At 42.3% G+C, this 19,727-nt stretch overlaps 1 protein-coding gene and 1 non-coding gene across 4 annotated transcripts in view; one reads left to right on the plus strand and one right to left on the minus strand.

The window, feature by feature from the left end:
* Nucleotides 1-17,643, plus strand: part of LOC139553178 (guanine nucleotide-binding protein G(I)/G(S)/G(O) subunit gamma-2) — a 32,214-nt gene extending 14,571 nt beyond the window's left edge. Inside the window, exons 3-4 of one of the 3 annotated variants that reach the window (XM_071365207.1) lie at nucleotides 14,282-14,407; nucleotides 14,854-17,643. In XM_071365207.1, the coding sequence (XP_071221308.1) occupies nucleotides 14,321-14,407; nucleotides 14,854-14,982 (216 nt within the window). In that variant the 5' untranslated portion in view covers nucleotides 14,282-14,320 and the 3' untranslated portion in view covers nucleotides 14,983-17,643. The remainder of the gene's footprint in view (nucleotides 1-14,281; nucleotides 14,408-14,853) is intronic. The other 2 variants (XM_071365208.1, XM_071365209.1) reach the window with 2 other exon arrangements.
* A 1,139-nt stretch (nucleotides 17,644-18,782) lies between these two features.
* Nucleotides 18,783-18,865, minus strand: trnal-cag (transfer RNA leucine (anticodon CAG)). Its single transcript has one exon. It is a non-coding gene; the product is annotated as a tRNA-Leu (tRNA).
* Between the last annotated feature and the right edge of the window lie 862 nt (nucleotides 18,866-19,727).

The raw sequence follows: 19,727 nt of genomic DNA on the forward strand, positions 1-19,727 counted from the left end.
GGTCGTGGCTGGGTCTTCCAGCATGACAACGACACGAAGCACACAGCCATGGCAACTAAGGAGTGGCTCCGTAAGAAGCATCTCAAGGTCCTGGAGTGGCCTAGCCAGTCTCCAGACCTGAACCCAATAGAAAATCTTTGGAGGGAGCTGAAACTCCGTATTGCCCAGCGACAGCCCCGAAACCTGAAGGATCTGGAGAAGATCTGTAGGGAGGAGTGGGCCAAAATCCCTGCTGCAGTGTGTGCAAACCTAGTCAAGAACTACAGGAAACGTATGATCTCTGTAATTGCAAACAAAGGTTTCTGTACCAAATATTAAGTTCTGCTTTTCTGATGTATCAAATACTTATGTCATGCAATAAAATGCAAATTAATTACTTAAAAATCATACAATGTGATTTTCTGGATTTTTGTTTTAGATTCCGTCTCTCATAGTTGAAGTGTACCTATGATAAAAATTACAGACCTCTACATGCTTTGTAAGTAGGAAAACCTGCAAAATCGGCAGTGTATCAAATACTTGTTCTCCCCACTGTAGTTTCTGCCCTATTTCAATGAGTGGGGTAACTTAAATTACATTCTCAAGTTCATTTGGAAGACTAAGGCCGGGATTCGATCCAAGGCGAGTTGTAGGGAACCGCATTGGTCTGTCTTAAATGCACCTTTTAAAGGCATTATTCCCGATGTTCACGAAGATCACATTCATAGTAAACGTTACAAATGTTGGCTGAGGCGTAAATTACCTTTAAAAGTCAAGAGCGAAGCGCTTCTCTAAAACAAACCTTGGAGTGCTTTATTTAATCTGTATTGCTGAAGCGCTACGCGATAGTAGCATTTGTCGGCTCAATTGGTAATTTCCAATTGAGCCGACAAATGCAGAGTTTACCATGACTGCAGTCCCCACTAACATTTGCCATTCAATTTCCATCATGCTGTAACTCAGAACTTTCGCAATACGTGTTGAATAGAGCCCTTAATCAGTAACCTGCTGTTGGTCCAACATATGACGTGGCCCCTGGGGACCTCACCCTCACAGTGCTGGTCTTCCTGACACCCATCAGGGGCCAACATGGAGAAGGGCAGGCATATGGCCTCCACAGAGGGGACCCAGATGAGAACAGATTATTATTATATAGTGTTCCAGCCAGGTTTACAGATTATAACACCCTGCTCACAAATATGAATACATACAAAGGACCTTACTCTGTGTTACCTCTCTGAAATAATTAGCATTGTAGTATTCACTAATTGTAGCATTTTAGTATAGTGTAATCCCAGTGGGTATTAGAAAAAACGTTGCAGCCCCGCCCGTCTGTGGGGAAAACAACCTGTGGATACCTACAGTAGGTCACAGTAAAAGCTTAACCTTTTTCAAATGCAATTTTCGTCTTGTCTGCTTGTTTTCGTCAATTACAAAACTACATTTAAGAAAAGTACAACATGTTCAAAGATTACTTTTCAACATTGCATGCTCCCGAGCATTCTCACTATTTAATATTGTAGGGCTGCCCTCATGCCCCTTTTCATGAAAGTGCTAGCAGCCATGTGAGCGAGTGCTAGCTAGCTACTGTACCAACCGGAACATTAAGCTAGCCAAGACCAGCACATTAAGCTTGCCAAGACCAGCAACACAAACAACGGACTGTACTAAACAAGTTAAATGTCTTACCTGTTATTAAATGTTTTTCACACACGTAGCTACTTGGACACCGGTTCCCCACATTTCCCACGCCGAGTAGCCTGAAGCCACTGGCCTCTTCTTCCAGGCTCTATTTCCTTATGTGGGAGCATTGCGAACCGTAGGTCGGGATTTTGGACCTGGTTACATGTACATTGAACAACACAGAAGCTTTCCGGCATGTTTGTTGAAGAAGTTGGCTCTTTTACAATGGGGGTCAATGGGAAAGAATGTGTTTCCCCCAATTTATGGGCGTGGTCAAGGGGAATTCCTTCTTATGACGTGAACACGAGTCGGAGTATTAAATAATATCCAATTCTAGTATTCAATTAATATATTCAGTGTTCTAGTTTCAGTATTCTACTATTCACTATTCAATACTGCATTAAAATCAAATCAAATTCTATTTGTCACATGCACCAAATACAACAAGTGTAGACTTTTACCGTGAAATGCTTACTTACAAGCTCTTAACGAACAATGCTGATTGCAAGAAAAAAGTAACACAATAAAATAACAATAACGAGGCTATGTACAGGGGGTACCGGTATCGTGTCAATGTGCAGGGGTACAGGTTAGTCGAAGTAATTGAGGTAATATGTACATGTAGGTATGGGTAAAGTGACTATGCATAGATAATTAACAGTGAGTAGGAGCAGCGTAAAAAGGGGGTCAATGCAAATAGTCCGGGTAGCCATTTGATTAACTGTTTAGCAGTCTAATGACTTGGGAGTAGAAGCTGTTAAGGAGCCTTTTAAACCTACACTTAGAGCTCCAGTACCGCTTGCCATGCGGTAGCAGAGAGAACAGTCTATGACTTGGGTGGCTGGAGTCTTTGACAATTTTTTGGCACCACCTGGTATAGAGTTCCTGGATGGCAGGAATCTTGGCCCCAGTGATGTACTGGGCCATATGCCCTACCCTCTGTAGCGCCTTGTGGTCGGATGGCGAGCAGTTGTTGCAGCTGTCTAACTTTTTGAGGATTTGGGGACCCATGCCAAATATTTTCAGTCTCCTGGGGGCGGAATAGGTGTTGTCGTCCCCTCTTCACAACGGGCCTGGTGTGTTTGGACCATGATAGTTTGTTAGTGATGTGGACGCCAAGAAAGCTCACGACCCGCTCCACTACAGATGTGAATGGGGGCGTGCTCAGCCCCCCTTTTCCTGTAGTCCACGATCAGCTCTTTTGTCTTGCTCACATTGAGGGAGAGGTTGTTGTCCTGGCACCACACTGCCAGGTCTCTGACCTCCTCCCTGTAAGCTGTCTCATCGTTGTCGGTGATCAGGCCTACCAACGTCTTGTCATCAGAAAATGTAATGATAGTCACGCAGTCAATCAATCAATCAAATGTATTTGTAAAGCCCTTCTTACATCAGCTGATGTCACAAAGTGCTGCACAGAAACCCAGCCTAAAACCCCAAACAGCTAGCAATGCAGGTGAAGAAGCACGGTGGCTAGGAAAAACTCCATCCCCAGTCGTGGGTGAACAGGGAGTACCGGAGGAGACTAAGCGCTCACCCCTGATGGACACCCGTGTTGAGGATCAGCATGGCAGATGTTATGTTACCCACCCTTACCACCTGGGTATAAATTAATATATTCAGTATTCAATCAATCAATATCTTTATTGTCCTAATTGGGAAATGCGTAGTGCAGTCAGGGTTACAACAATAAAAACAACAGTAATTAAAAACAGTGACAACCATCCAAATAATATACACATAAGATAAATAGTGAGATTGGATACAGTTCTTAAAATCATAAAATAGGAGCAGTTTAAAGGAGGCAATCAGCAGTTGCTATAGTACATCCATTTTGGACTTATAAATGAATGATATGGACCCATTGATTCTTGAAGAATATAACTTATAAATGCCTCATGATCTTAGACCAACTGTCGTACCCCATCGGCACCCATACGTTTGTTTTACTCCAATGTTTGTAAACAAAGCAAACGCAAACAAATACTGTATCGCCTCAAAACATGATGTCATGGATGGTCACTCCTTAAATCCATAGATCTGTCTATGAATTTGACACTAGTTACATTTCTACAGCCCCATCCCTCAGCTTTCTACAGAGACAGTAGCGGGGTGAACGCTTTGTCATTGTTTCAACTGCTGATTGCCGCTTTAAGTATTCTAGTATTCCGTATTCAATATTCCATTGTACTATGCAATTCATATATTTGCTTGTTCTAGTATTGTAGTATTTACTATTGTCATGGAAATTCTCACACAGGAACACACAAAGTCAATTTTAAATTAATCCTCCTTTATTTGTCAACGCGCTGGAGAGGTTCCATCCAACTCAATGCACCATAGTACACATGTCAATCAGAAGCTCTGCTGGGGCAGTCCCAGCAGTTGTCTTATATACGGCTATACACAGACAAGTTATATTTGCATAAGTAATTCATCATTACCGTTTTGTTTCATTGATGTAACCGACCAACACTGGTTCATAACATGTGACAGACCAATACCTCACGAGGCTTCTTCTCTCTAAGCTGAGACCTTGAAACTGATATATCTTTTTCGTTTCTCAAAACAAGGTCTGGGCGTACTGCCAAATTGCAGCTACTGATAGTGAAGATGTGTTCAGTTAGCCACTTGCATGAACAAAGAAATTGGTTTATAGAACAGCACATGAATAGAACACAGAAATTGGTTTATAGAACAGCACATGAATAGAACACAGAAATTAGTTATAAGAAAAACACAAACATTCAAATTTCCATCACACTATTCAAGGGGCACAGTTTCATGGTAGAACGGCCCACCCAACCAATCAATGTGACCCCTGCTGCAGTGGTTGTTGCCCCGCCCTCCTTCTGTTGGCACCATTGAGATGTACTGTATCATAGCTTGGCACTCTTTAGTCTACTCTATGAATTCACTGTCAGTTTGCAGTAAAGCTATAACCACTTTTGGAGCTAACTAGTGCTCTCAAATCGTATCCTGATGTCGATAGCAGATGGGAGTTGTATTCGTAACATTGTTAACTTAGCTAGCTAACATACCCTTTGAGAAAATAAGTTCTATTAACAGTCTAACGTAAACTCACTCACTTTTGTACATCGCCTTGGTCCGTACAATTGACCTTATTTTAGCGCCCCAAAAAACGGAATACTTCCAGATCAACTGTAATGTCAATACCATTGTAAAGCACAATTTCTCCCCTTTCCAACAGAATTCATGCCGAGACCTCCACGCTGCCTGTTTCGGCATGATTGAAGAAGGCAATGAGCTCCTTCTGGTCTTTTTAAAAATAGCGGGTGGGGAAGCGAAACTAATGCGTGGTAGTGAGAAGGAGAGGAGATGTGTGGGAAAATGCCTTTTTTTCACTCGATCTGTCCAACTTATCACCTTATCGCCTCTAAAATGTAAATAAAACACTATAAAGAGTTTATATAATGTGTCATTACATACCTATTTGAAGGGTTGTGTCGAATTTGAATCGGGTTTTTAGGGCGGTGCTAAAGTGATCTTCAGAAGTAAACAGCGGCTTTGAGAGTGACGATCGCTTACAGTGATGACGCAAAAAATGAATAGGTATCCCCCCGTTACCCCCTTCACTGTCCATTTTTTTACATCGTTTTTAAACGATGAGAGAAGTGCTACACTTGGTGGAGAGAGATTGTAAGACAGAAATAGTTGCTTTATGCGTGCTGTACGTTACGACATGACACGTCAAGATGTAACGGAGGGTCTGTTTTTTCAACTTTTCTCCAATACTATAGAGCCATTACCATGTCGATCAACACTTGAATAGAAACGTAGTTCACAACCCAGATTTTGTAGTCAACACAGTCGCTACAGTCCCATTAGTTTTCTTTGCAGCCTTGTTTGAAAGTCGCGGTTGCGCACATTTGTACGGAATGGGGTGAGTTTACGTTAGATAGCTAGCGTTAAAAAAAAACGTTTGTTGGTCAATGAGACTGATAGAGGTAGTTAGCTAACCAGCTGAGTTAGCTAACAATGTAAAAAAAAAAGTATAATTTTGGATTTGAAAAATACTCCAACAGGCTCTGCATTTCAGGAACCACAGTAGTAAGTACTTCTGGTGTTCAATTATTAAGCCATTTCTTTTTGCTGTAGCCTCACTGACTTCATGCGGTTTAAAAGTTAGCTTGTCAGAGGTGCCAGACTCAACAGTAGTTGATATGCATTGGAGCGCTGCGATTGGTTGCCCAAAATTCTTGGGCGGGGCTTAGCGAATGGTCAATTCTGACATCTTTATGCACCTTTGCCATTGACCCTTCGCTCAGCCCCACCCATAATTCTGAGAAACCAATCACAGCACTCCAATGGATAGCAACTGTTGTCGAGTCCGACACCTCGGACAAGCCCTGTTTCAAACACATGAAAGCCAGTGAGGGCATCTAACTTCCTGCAATTTTACACATTTTGCCATGGAGCAAATAGAAACATTTGCAGTTGTATAGCTTATCTCATGCTATTCTACACATTTTGCCATGAGGCTAAGAGAAAATGTTGCTGTTTTAAAGCTAATTTCCTGCAATTCTACACATTTTGTCATGGGGCAGAGAGGATAATGTACATTTTTATAGCTAATCTCTTGCTATTCTACAGTACACATTTTGTCATGAGGCTGAGAGAAAATGTAGCATTTTTAAAGCAAATTAAAGCTAAAATATAGGTTTCTTGACTGTGATAAGGCATTGGATTATGAGCTGTCTTGTAAGCTAAATGAACAAATGCAATAGGCAGTGCCGTGGAGCATTTAGCCACAGAAGCACAGTGACATATGCCTCAATACAGTCATATTCATGGATTATTGGGGTTGTGGCTTTCAGTTAGTTATTTTTGGCAACCCATCCCGTGAGAATGAATGTCATTCCAGTTCATCTGTTCTGTGTTATTTCATCACATCTCACTAACCCAGTGCACTGAAATCTATCTGATGATATTTCCATGTTTAGGTAAAAATATAAATAATGCCCCGTTTGGAACACTGACAAGTAAAGAGCATAGAAAACATTTAATAGTAAAAAAAAAAGTGTTTTTGCTCAATCTGATTGGGTGGACCTGGCTACTCAGTGGGCCTGGACCCACCCATGCCTATGCCCTTGCAACATACCCATGAGTTTCATGATTAGCAAGCGGTAGTATGTGTTTAATTTCATTGTGTATTAGAAAAACAGTTTGAGATCATTGTGAGGGAATGAATGTTAGAGCCCCTGCTAAAACTATAGACTACCTCACATCCAGTACATACAGTATTTCCCTTGATGTGGCAGTAATTGTGAATAAACACCACGCAGCCGTCATACCGCTCAGGAAGGAGACACGTTCTGTCTCCTAGAGATGAATGCATTTTGGTGTGAAAAGTGCAAATCAATCCCAGGAGAACAGCAAAGGACCTTGTGAAGATGCTGGAGGAAACAGGTACAAAAGTATCTATATCCTCTGTAAAACAAGTCCTATATCGACATAACCTGAAAGGCCGCTCAGCAAAGAAGAAGCCACTGCTCCAAAACCGCCATAAAAAAGACAGACTACGGTTTGCAACTGCACATGGGGACAAAGATCGTACTTTTTGGAGAAATGTCCGTCTGATGAAACAAAAATAGAACTGTTTGGCCGTAATGACCATCGTTATGTTTGGACGAAAAAGGGGGAGGCTTGCAAGCTGAAGAACACCATCCCAACCGTGAAGCACGGGGGTGGCAGCATCATGTTGTGGGGGTGCTTTTCTGCAGGAGGGACTGGTGCATTTCCCAAAATATATGGCATCATGCGGATGGAAAATGATGTGGATATATTGAAGGACCATCTCAAGACATCAGTCAGGAAGTTAAAGCTTGGTCGCAAATGGGTCTTCCAAATGGACAATGACCCCAAGCATACTTCCAAAGTTGTGGCAAATTGGCTTAAGGACAACAAAGTCAAGGTATTGGAGTGGCCATCACAAAGCCCTGACCTCAATCCTATAGAAAATGTGTGGGCAGAACTGAAAAAGCGTGTGCAAGCAAGGAGGCCTACAAACCTGACTCAGTTACACCATCTCTGTCAGGAGGAATGGGCCAAAATTCCCCCAACTTATTGTGGGAAGCTTGCGGAAGGCTATCTGAAACGTTTTACCCAAGTTAAAACAATTTAAAGCAATGCTACCAAATACCATTTGAGTGTTGTAAACATCTGACCGACTGGGAATGTGATTAAAGAAATAAAAGCTGAAATAAATAATTCTCTCTACTATTATTCTGACATTTCACATTCTTAAAATAAGTGGTAATCTTAACTGACCTTAAACAGGGAACTTTTACTAGGATTAAATGCCAGGAATTGTGAAAAACTGAGCTTAAATGTTTAAACTTCCGACTTCAACTGTATATGTAGCTAAAAGAATTGAGGGATATCTGAATTATCTTAACCTGTCTCAAAAATGAATCCCTGCTCTGCAGTTTGTCTCCTCAGATTGAGGACAATGTACATTAAAGAGCAACTGCCCCTAAAAAACTACTTTTCAAACAGCCTATGTGGCCTCGGTATGAGTCAGAAACATTTACTCGACTGTCAAAATTTACTACAAAGTGTACATTTCATAATTTTGGTCATAAAGTCAGTCCTATTTAAAAAGGAGTTTTGTGAGACTTGTGGTTATGACTGAAGGTTGGGGTTGTTTCAATCATACCCACCTACCCACTGCTGGCAGCACACAAGTAATCATCAATTCAGAATGCAGCTGTACAGGACCCGATCATAATGCCTATGGTAAATTTGGGTCAACTTTAGATATCCCTATGGGGCTAGTTATGGACCATCAGTAAATTACACAATGTACATGGGATCATATTTTTGAATTCCAATAGCTCCAAATGTCAAAACGAAGACAAATCAGGAAGTTCAGCCCCCCTTTAAAAGGCACAGATAAACATAAGGCTACTTGCTTAACCCCGGTTCTCTCATATGAGTGAGATGTATCATATGTGGGGGTTCGCTAGACCCGCCTACTCTCAGAAGTACTAATCAAAAGTGTCTGTTGGAGACAGACAGGTAGAGTGGTGAATGAGGTGAGACCCTCACTTCTATAAAAGAAAGTGGATGTTTCAGGGATACAGTATTTTCAACCTACCGTTACCCCTGAAAAGCAGACGTTTGGGCTCCGCTCAGGCGTCTTTTTACGCCTGCTATGTTAGCTTAATAAAACGAGTCACTCTTCTGCCATCTGGTTATGCAGTGAATGCAGTGAATGCAGTGATACATCTCACTCATAATATCAGAGAGCCAGGGTTACGCAAGTAACCTTGAGTACTCTTTCAAATAATCGTTTTGATGTATCACATGTGGTAATATGGCCAACTCCCATATCACAAGAAACATGCTCTCTGAAGCCAGGGAAGTCCCAACATCAGCAACCCTCAGAGGTCTTGAAACTAAGGGAGTACACACCAAGAAGGTGCAGAAAGCCCATCGGGAAAAACCATAAAACAAAGTTAGGGTAAACCTAATAAATCTCAGTATAATGAGACATGTCACAAAAACATTACCCAAGAGGTCAACTCCTCTGTAGGAGACATTATTAATCAATATAATGGTCTCAAGGATCAGGCAGGATACAGTCAAAAAAGTCCTCTTCAGAAGGTGGTTGCCCAATGAGCAAAGAGCATGACACGCTTGCCCTAGCTCTCTTACAATTCAAGTAGATGCGAACCGCACGTACTGGACAACGATTAGGCGACAGGCGAAAAGCAATAGGCTCCAAGGTGTGACAATGGATAAAAGTCATCCCTAGCCAAAGATGGGGTTAGGTACATTAACCTGAAAACCCCCTGGGCAGACTGTGCGAACAGTGGCTGGTAGAACACAGTCCACCCATATGCTTATGGCAGTAGTAAAGCAAAAAAAGGAGGAATATGACATTTCCAAGCTTTTCAGCGGCTAATAGCTGCTGTGAAAAAGATTGTAAGCACAATAGTCACACCCCAGGATAAGCTAAAAGCTTAGAGACTGGGCGTAACCGACATGCCCCAGTTAGAGACTGCACCACAGTTATGGATAATCTGTATCACTGTCGGGGCATTGGCAGGCTGAAAGTGGCAAAGGGACCGTAACAAGATTAACCTTCTCTCCGTCCAAAAGGGCACAGGACCGTGGAAAACTGATTGTAGGGAGGAACAATCTGTATAGTCACACAACATCTCCACGATAAAAATGCACCAACTGTAAAACCAGAGTGTGCAGAAACAGCTGGCACTCTTTTCCAAGAGTCTCGTGCCTGCCTTAAAAAAAAAAAGACGCCTGTGCCCCGAAAGCTAAAGCATCTGGGTGAGGATGGAGAATTGCTTTTTCTCTCTAGGATATAAGCCCTGCATGACAATAGCTGCCAGGACTGGTCGTGGGCAGGGTTGTAACTGCTGACCGGGAAATCACTTGTCAATGAGGGCTCGAAGAGTAGCAAGGAAAGCATGTGGTCACCATGTTATGGGATGGGGTCTCCACTACTGGATCGTCGCTTCTACCAGGCTACAGTAAGTCAATCTGGAAAAATACGGGAAGCAGGCTTTCTCGGGAAAGAGCAACCAGCGCCATGATGTATGACGTCAGGCAATATATCTGAAGGACAGTTACATAACTGGTATATCTTGGCCCTGTTCCATGGAGGAGGGTTGTCATGAGCAAAGATAGTTACTCAGCCACCCGTGTGATGGGGAGGTAGAGCAGGCAGCGGCCCAGTTGCGTGAACCAATCGCTGTAAAAACATGACGGGGAAAAGCCTAAGCTTTGTGGGCTCGGGAGTACCAGATAGCTGTCTGGGGCTCTGAAGCCTGTGAGGGTGCGGTCCACCCGTCTTTTCCCTGAGACCCAGAAACTAAAGTAAGGAATAACTATACTGACTGATTTCTAGGTCAATGGAGAGTGTTCTCCATAACAGAGCTAAGTCGTCTTCGCCAAGTGGAGTAAAGAAAATGCCCCTCAGAATCCCGAAGAGAGAGTGTAGGGCAGAGAGCTGTAAGCCTTGCTGCACTTCATACATCCCATAGGAGGGATAGAGGAGCCGATCCTTGCTCTGGCTGCAGCGTAAGACTGCTTCCCTATAGGTTTGGCCTGGTCTTGGCAGACTGCAGCGTCGCCAGGGACCTCAGTCCCCCAAGGCCAGCTTGTTGCTACCTCCCAACTGTGAGGCTGGGACGAGCTGCAGAAGCCAATGGGCTGCCACGGTGCCTGAGTCTGCGGGGCAAGCAGAAATTGAAGGCTTCAACTCCTTTTTGCACATGTCACACTTCTGCCACATAGAAGCGACGGTGACCCTAAACAACTGGGGCATCCAGGAGGTAAATTTTCCCTTTGTCTGTTAAGCTGGATAACCTCAGCTAAAGTGCCCTTTCTCCCACCACGGCTAGGCTCATGGTACAACCACAGCCTTGGATGGCACTACAGGAGGAATGGAGGCTCAGGTCTGTAATCATTCAGATCTCTTCCAAAGCATCTGGGTCTAGGGTCTCCTAGTTCAGTTGCTTCCCCACCTCCTCCAGTAACTCAGTAATAAGCCAACAATAAAGAGGTCATGTTGAGGGCTTTGTACGTTTTCTGAAAAACGGAGGCAGTAAAGTGCTCCGCTTTCCTAGGGAGTGAAGCGCTGGTGTTGTTAGTAGCACAACGAAAGGGGCTGAAGTGTCGAGCCAGTGACAGCTCCACCGTGGGAGCGTTGCCTAACCCGGATTCCTTTATATTGTGCATGTCCAGCTCCGGGGTACGCTTAGCAAGAATCCTGCGAGTTAGGGGTTTATTCCACAAGCTCTTATTTTCCCTGAGGCAAGCTGGTACTGCGGGAAGCAGTTTCTTTATCGGGCTGTATGGGACTGGAGTCGCTTCCCATCGTTCAGGTCACTTAAAGACCTGATCCCCTACAGAAGACGGCCACTCGATGTTGAGTCAGGCTGCGATCCACTTGCAGACATGAAGGAGCCCAAACTCCACTCGAGGAGGGGCAGCTCCACTGCTCTCGGGCCATCAGGTGTGTGGGCCTGAGAGGGCGGGAGAATGGGGTCGTCAGCGCAGGAGTTGTGGACTATCTCGAGGAACTCCATGAGATTAATTCCATTGTCATCCTCTTCATCCCCTAGCTTGCCTTCCACTGACACTAGTCAAGTCTATCCATGACCTTGCCCTAACTGGGCTCGTTTACTGAGAGCTGGGCCTCAGCTGTCGCTGTTGGCTCGGAGGCAAGAAGGGCTATCGAGATAGATGCACGTTTCAGCTTCCTCTTCTGACCTGGAGCTGTATCCACAAAATGCCTCAGAGTAGAAAATTGGTCATAAGTGCTGAGAATAGAGACATTTTACCTCTACTATTACGGGAAAAATTAAAGCTATGTGAGACTTGTGATACATGAAGCCTCTTTAGTCATAAGAGTTGCACCTAGTCCCACCTAGCATATTCTAGCTAGCAGCTGCTTCCCCTTACGAAAAAAGATTGCAGTCAGAGCGCAGTTTAACTGTAGTACAATGCAGTATAAATGCAGTTAAAGTGCAGTCTAACTACAGTTATTCTGCAATTACTGCATCCAAAATACGTCCAAAATAAAACATCCAAAATACCAGTCGATTGCAGTTACTGCACTTTTACTGCAGTTTCCAAACGGCAATCTTTTTTTGTGTAAGGGTCATGGTGAAGGTGTGCCGTGGCTAGTGACCTGCTGGCTGAAGGAAACCGAGTGACAGAGTTAGCCTTCAGAAAGAGTGCTCCCGTGACCGACGGTGCCGTGAAGGCAGAGAGGGTTGGTCTAGCTAACAGAACGGGTGAACGAGACTAGGGAGCTAGCAATGCTACTATGTTGCAGGTAAGGTATTCTAGTGAGGCTTCTCAGCAAGCTAGCCAAGTTAGCCGTAGCCTTGCAGCATTGGCTAACCGAGTCTCAATAGCTAGCAGTGACACTGGCTACCAACAGAGACTGAGAAGAAGAAATTGGAATTTCTACTCAAAAGCAAAAACTATCCGGTTAGTACTCAACTTCTCGACAGGATCTGAAGAATTACGCTCAGCGGCGATATCCTTCAACCCACATGAAAAAATACTACAGTTTACTGTAGAATGCTACAGTATTACTATGTAATTCTGTAGTAAACTGTAGTATACTGTAGAATTCAATACTACACACTTTAGTATCCCTCGATCATGTGTAGTACTTACTATAGAATGTTATATTATACTTGATCATACTTTTGTAAATACTACAGTATTATCCACAAAAAAACACTAGCAAAAACACTACAGTCTGTGGTAACTGGTTTGAGCTGGACCCTGTGGTTGAGGCAGATCAGGGACAGGGTGCGGCCATGCTGCGTCAGCAGTGGAAACTGGCCCCCCTACAGGGCTGTCCCTTATGCATCCACATGGACAGGTGTGCCACAGTGAGATGGACAGGTGTGGCGCTGTGGTGTGCCACTGTGGGACATCAATATTGATGTTCCAACACCACGCAGAGATCTGAGATAAGTCTTTAACAACACACTGACTCATCTGATCCCACGGTGAGCCCTACCCTGCTGCGTCATGGGACAGAGTGGTAGGAGACCCTGATGGGATTAAGCACTAGGGAAGGCCAGTCAGTGACACACACACACACCATTACACACACAGCAACATGTAATTGGGGCACTTTTTGAATTTGACCTTCAAAGTATCCAGGATGTAACCTTTGGTGTAATAAGGTCACTGTCAGGGGATCAGCACTGTGTCAACTGATGAGTCGAATGATCATCACTGTGAATATTGTAAATAGAGATGATCAAGCTGTGTCTTTGTCATCAGATTTCTATTGATGTTCAATGGTGGCAATAATGTAGCCTGTTCATGTTTCATAAGTTCAGCTCCAAAACCTGCATGGACGCCTAAAAACTGATGCTGCGTCCCAAATGGCACCCTATTCCCTATATAGCGCATTACGCTTTACCATAGCCATATGGGCTTTGGTCAAAAGTAGTGCGCTATGTAGATAATAACGTGCCATTGGGACACAGCCTGATAGAGGCAATCAGACTGCTACCTGAAACTACTACAGCAGGGGAGTAGTACTAATTTATTGTGTAGCAATGCTGACTGAGAGGACAACTTGTGTATCCTACACACACCATACACCAGAGACAGACTACTGTACATGATTTATGATATGACCAACACAGTGAGCAGGGATGGCTGTTACTGAATTCTCTCACATGCACCACCAAGCAGACTGGAGGGTAAACCTGTTTTATGACCCTATGACACACACGCCATCCCTATGGTCAGCACATAATTGCAGTTCTTTGAAGCACATACCAAATAACATTAGTACTGGCTGCAAACCTAACAATGGACAAAGCAATGTCCCCTCGGTCTCTCTCTCTTCACACTATCTTTTTGTCCCACCCCCTCACTGTCATGTGCTGCCTAGCAACTGCCACCATAAATAATATGTCTGTGTGTGTCTGCGGTGTGTGTGTGTGTGGATGAATCTCTCCTTCTGTATACTATTTTGTATTGTCACCGTGCCAACTAAGATCTTCTCCCTTGAATAGGATTTTATCTCTAGTGCCTGTATGTATTTGAATTCATTAGGAACCAAAACTCTCTTCTCTCTCCCCACCACGGACAGACAGACAGACTACACAAGGCCTAGCTCAGAAGACCCACCATGGCGTCCAACAACACAGCAAGCATCGCCCAGGCCAGGAAACTGGTAGAGCAGCTGAAGATGGAGGCCAACATCGACAGGATAAAGGTGAGACATTAGGCCTATATCACTGGCTAAGAGGATAAAGGACGTAACAGATATAGGAGAAATCTGTAGCATCCCTGCCCAAAAAGATATAGCAACCTTACCGATATAGGAGGCATCAGTTGCCCTTTACATTACAGCATGGGAGACAGCGTAACATTGTGATTGTATGGTAACAACAGGTTATAGTTTCCATTTTATTAGCACTTTAGTCTATGAGTTAATGTAAAAGTACCGACCAATCTATTGTGTGGAATCTAACTCAAACTGTGTGTGTGTGTGTGTGTGTGTGTGTGTTTGTGTGTGTGTGTGTGTGTGTGTGTGTGTGTGTGTGTGTGTGTGTGTGTGTGTGTGTGTGTGTGTGTGTGTGTGTGTGTGTGTGTGTGTGTGTGTGTGTGTGTGTGTGTGTGTGTGTGTGTGTGTGTGTGTCCTGCTCTCTTTCATTACAGGTGTCCAAAGCAGCAGCAGACTTAATGTCCTACTGCGAAGCCCATGCCAAAGAGGACCCCCTCCTGTCGCCGGTGCCCGCATCCGAAAACCCTTTTAGGGAGAAGAAGTTCTTCTGTGCCATCCTGTAAACAGGATGTGGTTTATTTGGTCTGCTCATCTTGGGACATGAACGAGGACGTTCAATACGTAGACATCTTCTAACAGGAGGGCTTGGTGAAGTACTAGTGCCCCTTTCTCTACAATGGCACCTAAAGAGTGCAATTAAAAACCACAGAGTAACACGTAACCATTTACAGCGGTTAAGGGGTGTGCAGCATGTTTGATGGGTTCATCTGTGTAGTCAGATTACAACAGAAGATAAGTGTGGTTATCCACCCAAAAACATGATGGACAACCAATCAACCAAGTCTTCAGGTTGTGTTGGTTTTTTTTTTTTTAAATGAAGGAAAAAACAACAAAATATTGTGTGGTTCTTTTGGAACTTGAAATCCAAGTGTTATGTTCAATGGTTTGTGGTGGGTTGGGTAGTGTAGGTGTGCTGGCTAAGTGAGCTGCTTACCACGAGATATTACCACCTGTTTATCTGAATGTTTTTATTTTTGTTGTTTATTTCATGTGGATTTTGATTCTGAGGTTCATTGGTTTGGCTATGTCACTTAGATATCTTTGTATTATTGTACAGTACTAGTCAAAAGTTTGGACAAACCTACTCATTCAAGGGTTTTTATTTATTTGTAATATTTTCTACATTGTAGAATAATAGTGAAGACATCAAAACTATGAAATAACACAAATGGAATCATGTAGTAACCAAAAAAAGTGAAAAACAAATCAAAATATATTTTAGATTTGAGATTCTTCAAAGTAGCCACCCTTTGCCTTGATGACAGCTTTGCACATGCTTGGCATTCTCTCAACCAGCTTCACCTGGAATGCTTTTCAAACAGTCTTGAAGGAGTTCCAAAATATGCTGAGCATTTGTTGGCTGCTTTTCCTTCCCCAAAGCAAGTCTCTTCTTCTTATTGGTGTTCTTTAGTAGTGGTTTCTTTGCAGCAATTCGACCATGAAGGCCTGATTCACGTAGTCTCCTCTGAACAGTTGATGTTGAGATGTGTCTGTTACTTAAACTCTGTGAAGCATGTATTAGGGCTCCAATTTCTGAGGCTGGTAACTCTAATGAACTTATCCTCTGCAGCAGAGGTAACTCTAGGTCTTCCTTTCCTGTGGCGGTCCTCATGAGAGCCAGTTTCATCATAGCGCTTGATGGTTTTTGCGACTGCACTTGAAGAAACTTTCAAAGTTCTTAAAATGTCCCGGATTGACTGACCTTCATGTCTTAAAGTAATGATGGACTGTTGTTTCTTTTTGCTTATTTGAGCTGTTCTTGCTATAATATGGACCCATTTACCAAATAGGGCTATCCCCCTACCTTGTTATAACACAACTGATTGGCCCAAATGCTTTAAGAAGGAAAGAAATTCCACAAATTAACTTTTAACAAGGCACACCTGTCAATTGAAATGCATTCCAGGTGACTACCTCATGAAGTTGGTTGAGAGAATGCCAAGAGTGTGCAAAGCTGTCATCAAGGCAAAGTGTGGCTACTTTGAAGAATCTCAAATATCAAATATATTTTGATTTGTTTAACCCTTTTATGTTACCACATGATTCCATATGTGTTATTTCATAGTTTATATGTCTTCACTATTATTTTACAATGTAGAAAATAGTAAAAATAAAGAAACTGGAATGAGTCTGTGTGTCCAAACTTTTGACTGGTACTGTATGTGATTACTGAAACGGCTGTTTAAACTTCTTTTCTTTTTTTACATCAGAGTTGGTGAAAGCTTTTGAATGGAAAGTTTGAACATTCAATTCAGTGATATTCTTTAGACATGTTTCTTTAAACTTCTGAGAATAGTTCTTTCTTCAGTATCTAAACATATATCTGGCAATGTGATACGGTATTTGTTTCCTTCAGATACAAGCTCTCTTTTTACTATTTGTATAAAAATGCTAGCAAGTAAACTGTGTTGTGCTGTGCGTTCTGAATGTTGGTGTTGATATCATTAATAATTGCATGAAATTATCAAACAACAATTTTTTCTTTTGTTTTAATGTAGAGATTGTATGAACAAGGCTGGTAGTGCCAACTGTATTAAAATTATAATAACGATTCAACATGGACTCCATAAAGACATCTCTGTCATGGGAAAAACTAAAGTGATGTAACTGAGCTGCAAGCCGATGATGAATTTCACAATTGGTTAACATTGGATTAAGGTTAGGGTTAATGTTAGGCTTAGGGGTAAAGTTAGGGTTAGATTACATTTTAGAGTTTAGAATAGGGTCAGTTTTAGGTTTTGACTAGTTGGGCTGTTAATGGGATGCTGGTCAGAAATGTCCCTTAAGTTTAGTATTTTGGGGTTTGGGTCAGGGTTAGTGTTTCGGGTGGTGTATATGTACAGCACTTTGAACATTAAGCTACTAGTTGAAGTATTAGACAGCGATGACCATTTACATTCACATGCCCCAGATCATGAGGGTTATTCATAAAACTATATCAAATGTATCAATCACCCTTTTGAGTTGAAAGGAGGAATCCAGTAGATATCCCAGACTGTTCAGAATCTATAATAGGTGATTGATAATTGCTGTACCATCAGTTTGGTTGAGTACCTGTTCCCTTCATCACAAAACAAGAGGTAGGCCTACACATATTATGAGGTACATTCATATTTATAATCTTGGCAATTGTCCATATGCCTAAATAAATGAATGAAGTTGCACATAAGAAGTGATTCTTTTTTTTTTAGATTCACTGCAGTATTGCAGAAACCTGTTGTGTGTTACAAAATACTCAAACTGAGAAAGGCTGAAAAGGAGAATGATGATCGTCTTGGAGTGGAGATGGCTGTCCATGAATTCTAACACAATCGTTCACATTTGTCTAGTTCAACCAGTGTAACTAATCAAATCCAATCAAAATGTATTGGTCACATACACATATTTAGCAGATGTTATTGCGGATGTTATAACTATTGTGTGAAAGAATGGATGTGCATTCTCCAGAGTCACACCAGCAACAAATCAGAGCACACAAACAATTAATTCAAACTGACCAATAGCAAGTCATACACATTTACTACTGTAGTTACTCTAATAAGGTGTGACTGGAAAATGCACCTCTACTCTGTTACACTAGTAGTCCCTCAAAGGCTCTGTAGGCTGCGTTCAGACAGGCAGACCAATTATATATTTTTCACTAATTGTGCAGCCTAAATGGCAGGAGACAAGACAAATGTAGGGAAACTCTTTTCACAGCACTTTGATACCGAAGTTACTGTTTCGTAACAGGTTCAGAGAACTTACGCATAAGGTTCGGAGAAGTAACGTAGCAGGTCAGGAGACTGAGGTTCAGGTTAGCGAAAACGCTCTCCTAACCTGCAACGAAAATCACTTTTTATCGAGGTGCAGTGAAAAGAGTGTCTCGACAAATGTTAGGTACATTTTCTATCTTGAATTATTCAACCATAAAAAACTACTCAGTAGGACTAGTCTATGTAGACTAGGCATAAGTGCAGAGCAATAGCAATACATTGAAATGGATAGATGTATCTTAAAGCAGTAGTAGGATGAAGTTGCCTCTAGATCAGTTTTGCATGTCCCCCATTGGTGGTTAAAATTAGGATTGGGGGAAGGGAAAGCTGATCCTAGATCTGTACCTAGGTCAATTTCACCCCTAAAATATGAAAAGTTACCATTTGTTGCACTTTAGTGCCCTCGCGTGGATAACAGTTCCAACATAATTTTATACCTAATTATTTAGTATTGCATTTAATGCAAATTTAAAATAACTTACTTGTAGCCAAGGTAATAAACATAGTTCCATTTCTTATCTGAAACTGATTCAGTCACAAAAAAAGACTGTCAGAAGTGGGATTCGAACCCACGCCTCCAGGGGAGACTGCGACCTGAACGCAGCGCCTTAGACCGCTCGGCCATCCTGACACACTATATTAAGCTGTAAATCTTCATATTTAAAGATCAACCACAAGAACAACCGTTTGATTTTAAATTCATGTGATGTAAACATTATATGCTTTTGTTTCATTAAACTGGCATGATTTCGAAACGGATAGATTTTTATCACACCAGGTGCTAACGCTTTTTCACTTTACCCCAATCTCTGCCGCAACGGACCAATTCAAAACCGATAACTTTTGGCAACGAGCAAAAGAAAACGGGAGGAAGCTCCAGCAGCGGTGGCAGAGATTTTATAATTAACCCATTGTTTGTTTATAACTACCTAGCTCATTGTTCTATATGTGTCTGTGACGTAGCTAAGGGGCTCGTTTGAGTGGTAAGGCTAAAGCAACCTACTGTGACGTTAGACGACAGTCGGGGGAGGCGCATCTGCAACAGCCGAAAGTCGGACACTAAAATGGGTTTTTCAACCGCAAGACTCAGACCAATATGGCTGAGTTGGCATTGTTTATAAAAGTGTTTCTTTATAATGTCGAAATAAACATGTCTCCAACTCCCATACCAGACACACACGAACTGAAATCACATGTGTGTACATTGTAGCCTACAATCAATTGAGAGAGTGAAACACTGAAAGAGACCCTAATATCACATTCATTTGTACATATCCACTGTATACATAATTGCGGCAAAGTTCGTTCCTGTTTTTCAGTCATGTTGTTTGTCACTTCTTCTTCTCTGGTATTATGGCGATCAGCAAAGAAAAGTTAAAGGTGCATGCTGCCACCTACTGTACGGGTTGCGGAAAAGGGAGAAAAAAAAACATCATAAGCAATACAAGAATAAAATACATCTAAAAACCCATCCCACTCCTTCAATCATAGTC

Source organism: Salvelinus alpinus, chromosome 25 (assembly GCF_045679555.1).
Source record: "Salvelinus alpinus chromosome 25, SLU_Salpinus.1, whole genome shotgun sequence".
NCBI lineage: Eukaryota > Metazoa > Chordata > Actinopteri > Salmoniformes > Salmonidae > Salvelinus > Salvelinus alpinus.